The 5579-nt window shown below is 42.2% G+C and overlaps 1 protein-coding gene across 1 annotated transcript; it reads left to right on the forward strand.

Moving 5' to 3' along the window:
* Positions 1-1869: 1869 nt before the first annotated feature.
* Positions 1870-5056, forward strand: LOC143879088 (uncharacterized). The gene is made up of 2 exons (XM_077381278.1): positions 1870-4923; positions 5048-5056. The coding sequence occupies exons 1-2, from the start codon at positions 1870-1872 to the stop codon at positions 5054-5056; spliced, it is 3063 nt and encodes a 1020-aa protein (XP_077237393.1).
* Positions 5057-5579: the final 523 nt, after the last annotated feature.

The raw sequence follows: 5579 nt of genomic DNA on the forward strand, positions 1-5579 counted from the left end.
CATTTATCCATTCTTTTGTTGTATTACTCAGATTATTGTTCGTCCTGTCTTAGATATGGTCGATAGCTTGTCTGCTGTCTCTATGACCATAGTCTATCATTATTGATCTTCTTGATCGTACATTTTTGTCATCCACCTTTCAGATTTAGATCCGGTCTATGATCTACTTTTGTCATTTTATGACCGTGGTCTCTTCCCTGAGTTTCTGATCATCTTTGATCATCAATGGAACATTTGATGTCGCCAATTATATCCTTCTTGTGATTATTGGTTAAGTCCATCTTTACTCTTTGTTTATTCCAAGTTATTCTCCATTCCCTAATTATCCCATCCTATTCTTTGTGTTTAGGTTAAATCATGGCGAATAATTTGTTGAAAGGCTGGATAAGCGAGACTATTGGGGCTCTTCCGCTAGAATCCTCGGATAGGAGTATGGCTGATCGGTTCATTTGTGCCTTCAGTCATTTGAGTGTTTCCGATATAAATTGGAAGTTTCTCCAAGCAGCCGCTAGATTCTGGGATCCTAATCTTCATGTTTTTCGATTTGGATCATTCGAGCTTTGTCCTATATTTGAAGATTGGTGTGCTTTATTAGAGCTCCCAACAGATGGACTTTGGATACAATCTTCGAACATAGATTCCTCTCATTCCATTTTTTGCAAGCTATTCAAAAATCAAACCGTTGATGCACTTTCATGCTTAACGGATACGTGTGTGCAAGTTCAAAAACTCATCACCCTTTTTTCTGAAAACGTCGATCCTACTAGCTCTCGTTTTCAGAGTTGTCGACGCAATGCTTTGATTTTTAGTGTCTTTGCGCGATATGTCATTCGGAAAAACCCTCGTGTTGCTCCGTTAACCTTGTTAACTGTGGTAGACCAAATTAACAAAGGGAGGAATCCCATTCCTACCATGTTAGCAGAGACCTTTTTGGGACTAGATCTTATTGCTTCCCAAAATATCAAGGATAATTTCTGTGGGTGTGTGAAGTTGTTGTATGTCTGGCTTGGTGAAAAATTTCAAATTCTTCAGCGACAAAAACAAAATCCGTATACCCTGAAGAATTTCCATACATGGAAACCAATAGCCAACCAACCTCAGTCCATTGATGAATGGCACAATTGGTTACAACATGTAGAGGAGAGCCAGTTTCGCTGGGTAAGTCATTCATGTTTTCATGTTTTTACTAGCACTTACCCACATTCATTTGTTTACCTCATGGGTACCGAGAAATCTTCTTTTTATGCACCCATTCGAATTCTCCATCAGATTACGGGAATTCCATGTCCTCCCGGAATCATAGTCCCTCCTCTTTGTGAAGATCTTACTCCTGATCTCGTCCGATCCATTGTGGCTGCTTGGGGAAACAAAAATATAGAAAGGAGGTTAGGTCTATCTCGCAAATTCCGACGTGGAGAAATATCGGAAGAGCCCACAAGCCGGAGAGCTCGGATTGAGGAACCTTGAAGATCCATATCATGTTTTGTTATTCCGATTTCTGCATTTTCCATTCTTGTCAGTCTGTTTATCCAGCTGTGATCAGAGATTAATTTTTTTCATCCGTTGTAATCACAATTTGGATTTTATTAATGAAAGTGTGTTTTTGTTTTTTTTGTCATTGTTTGATCAAGATAGTTTATCTCGATTATCAAAATTTTAATCTAGTGATTATACTTCCATTTCAGGATTCTTGTTTGAGCAGCCATTGCTCCTAAGAAAATCCTCGTTTCAAAACCAACCTGGTCCCGTCAGACATCTGATTCCAGGCTGAGCCGACAATCCTTGTCACCTTTTTCTTTTACTTCTCCTTTATCACCTTCCTTGAATTTTCAAGAAATACTTTCACCAGTCCAACCAACCCCTGAAATGATGGCAGAGAATGGGCAAAATAGTATGGACACCAATGAGATGATGAAAGCTATAATGTTACAATTGAGTACCATTAATGAAGAAATAGCCCGATTAAAGAATGACAGAGAATCTACTACCAAGAATCCTGCACCTCAGCAAACCCCAATCATGCCTCGTCCACCTCCTACGATGGCTCAGCCTCCTGTGTTGCCAATCTTTGACAATTCTGATGACGAGCAGTATGAAGAAGAGAACTGTCGCCCCCATCTGGATAAAGGCAAGGGGATAGTCGATAGGTTGGATAAGATGGCCCAGGAGATGGAGAGCATGAAAATGCAGGGTCCGAAAAAATTAAACATGGCCGAGTATATGATAATACCGGGAGTTGTGCTACCTCCTAATTTCAAGATGCCGGATCATGATAAGTATGATGGGACAGGATGTCCCAAGAGTCATCTGAAAGCCCTTATTCCTCTCTTACAGCAGCATGGGCTTACTCCAGAGCAGATTGCTCTTCTTTTCCCTAGATCTCTTACTGGAACAGCAAAGAAATGGTTTTTAAGCTTGAAAACCGAAGAGATCAGAACTCTGGAGGATATTGCCAATAGATTTGTTGAGCAATTCTCCATGGAGGAGGGAATAGATGTGACAAAAAGAGATCTGAAGGCGCTGAAACAAGGGCACAATGAAACCTTCACTTCTTTCATTCGCCGATGGAGGCGTAAAGCGGCGCAGATGACACATCGATTATCAGATGCCGATCAAATTAAGATTGTTGTCAAGAACCTATCCCCGCAATACTATCATCACATGGCTATTCAGTATTTTCTGGACTTCAATCATCTGATAAAAACAGGGACTCAAATCGAAGATGCTTTGTCCAAGGGACTAAGATCAAGATCTTCGTCTGATGTGAGAGAGGGAAAAAGACCTATTGTGGCACCGAAGGAGGTGCACAATCTTAACTATACCAGGCCTTCCAGTTATGCCAGACCACCGGGTTATGATCAACCACCATCCAGAACGGTGACTGAAGTCAGGAGGCCTATTGAAAAGAAGGTTTTTCGTCAGTTTGACCCCCTCCCTTACTCCTTATCAGTGGCTTTGAAGAAGTTGCTGAGAGATAAAAAGATTACTTTGTTGGAACCTAGAGAGCTTCCTAACCCTTTGCCCAAGTATTGGAGGAAGGACCAATACTGCGATTATCATCAGAATTCAGGGCATTTGACTGACAAATGCATGGCTTTAAGACACAAGATCCAAGACATGATAGAAGCAAAGGATCTTGCCGTTGAAGTACCGAACGTCACTCGAAACCCATTGCCTACACATGCAATGCCTCCCCCGAACGTGTATGCCATTTTCACTGAAGAAATCCTCTTAGATCACTCCCGTATTTGTGCGGTTATTTCTGATAGACCGTATATTCTGAGATGGGATGAAGAAGACGAAGCGATCGAAAACAAGAAACCTTATGTACTATCCCCTCTAGATGAAGGATTAACAGGATCCTCTGAGTGTTCTTGTTCTTATGTCCTCAAGAGTGAGGAGGAGGAAGAGATGAAAGAAAAGATCCCTTATGTTTTAAGATTGGAAGAAGAAGACTTGTTGCTTCTGGAAGATCAGTGTGACGAGCTCCGCCATGTCACACGAGGTGGTCGTGTCTTCAAACCTGCAGAACTCAGAGCAGAAAATCCTGCCGAAGTTGTAAGAGCTGCAGAGAATCTGAAACAGAAGCAGACTGTGGATGAAGAGGAAGAAAATTTGTTAAAACAACTGAAGAAGACACAAGCTAACGTGTCCATCTGGGGTTTACTAATGGCATCACCGAAACACAGACAGGTTGTGCTTCGAGAATTAAATGCCTCTCAAGTATCAGTTGAAATTACCCCCGATGAGTTGGTCAATCTCGTGGCAATGGCCAGGGTTTCTAGAACATTGTCATTTACTGATGAGGATCTGCCTCAAGAAGGAAGAGATCACACAAGACCTCTCCGTATCACCATACTGTGTAACAAGAGGAGAGTCCCCGAGGTATTAGTGGATAATGGGTCGGCTTTAAATGTATGTCCTTTAAGCACCGCCACTACCCTGGGATTCGGGCCAGCCGATTTTATCCCGTCGGAACAGGGGATATTGGCATATGACGGGACCAGAAGAGATGTCATCGGGACACTCGCCACAGAAGTCGAAATAGGAGGTGAAACTTTCGAGATAGAGTTTCAGGTTCTTGACATCAAAACATCTTTCTTTCTCCTGCTTGGCCGGCCGTGGCTTCATAAAGTTGGAGTCGTTCCTTCCACACTTCACCAGAAATTGAAATTTGTCCGAAACAATCGGGTGATCACAGTGCGAGGCGACCCTGAGCCGGAAATTGGTCAAATAACATCTGAATTGATCACTGAAAAATCAAGAGATGTTAGTTTAACTGGCTTTTCATTAGAAGTCTCTACTATTTCCTTTGGGGAAGCAATGAATGAAGAAATAATGTTTCTCTCGAGCACAAACACCCAAGTAGTAAAGATAATGAGAAAATATGGTTATGTCCCAGGAGCTGGCCTGGGAAGAAATCTACAGGGCCCTACTGAGTGGCCAGAGTTGAAAGCAGTCGGCGGATTATTCGGGTTAGGGTACGAGCCAACTCCGAAAGAGGTTCAAGAAATGAAGCGTTATATGATGAAGTGGGCTGAATGCCGTCGTCGAGGTATAGAATTTCTGACAGGACCGTACAGCATGATTATGAACGGCCGATTCAGAAGAGAAGGGGCAGACTGTCCGTTCTATGGTTTTCCTGAGACCTGGTGCGATAAGACTGGGAAGAGGCTTCCAGGGTTAGAGATCTTCTTCACAGATGAGTTGTCAGAAGATTTCTATAGTGAGCAGTTTGCCTTGGCATCGATAGCAGAAAAACCAGCTGCAGATTGGGCAGAAAATATTGAGCCGCATCTCCTAGACTCCCTATATCAGGTTGAGGCCCCAATCGTCGCTATGATTGGAGGAGATGTGCCCTTCACGAGCCCAAGGGATTGCATTACTCCAGCCACTGGACCTTTAGACAATTGGACCGCACAGGTTATACCCCAAGTAGTCCTCCAGTATAGTCCAGTCCTTTCAAAAGAGTCAGTCATTTCAAAAAATGTGTCAGTTTCTGAGTTCAACCCAGAGTCTGTCATTTCTAACTTTTCTTTTGATGCAGGTACCATAGAGGTCGGAGTAGTTCTCGGAGGTGGTGAAGAGTCGGTTCCTGTCGAGTCTCGGTCAGAAGATGTTTTCACTGATTCTTCATTTGTACATAATCCTGTCTATGTTGATACTGATGTCAACATGTCATTTCATTTGAATTCAGAGTCTGTAACGCCCGATGTGGGTGAATCATTCGATGTAATCATCAATTCTGCAAAAGAAATAAAAGATTCATTTGTGTACGATCCTGTCTTTATTTCTAATTCTGTTTCTGATTCTGCTTCAAAGCCTGATCAAATAACTAATAATAATAATAATCAAGACTCCCCCTCAAACGAGGAAGCCGACGAAACTCCTTTTGAAATCAAATACATGATTCAACAAGAGGAGATTCGCCGAGCAAAACCACTCGAAGAAGAAATTGAAACCGTAAATATAGGTGATGAAACTTTAATTCGGGAGATTCGGATTGGCAAAACTTTATCTCCTGAGGAGCGCGAAGAATTAATCACTTTGCTAAAAGAGTTTAAGGAGGTTTTTGCTTG

Source organism: Tasmannia lanceolata, unplaced genomic scaffold, assembly GCF_043159265.1.
Source record: "Tasmannia lanceolata isolate RefF3 unplaced genomic scaffold, GAP_Taslan_0.1 ptg000006l, whole genome shotgun sequence".
In the NCBI taxonomy this organism is placed as follows: Eukaryota; Viridiplantae; Streptophyta; class Magnoliopsida; order Canellales; family Winteraceae; genus Tasmannia; species Tasmannia lanceolata.

Excerpts from the sequence above, each read along its gene's own strand:
- LOC143879088 (XM_077381278.1), top strand. The coding sequence starts at position 1,870 with ATGGCAGAGAATGGGCAAAATAGTATGGACACCAATGAGATGATGAAA.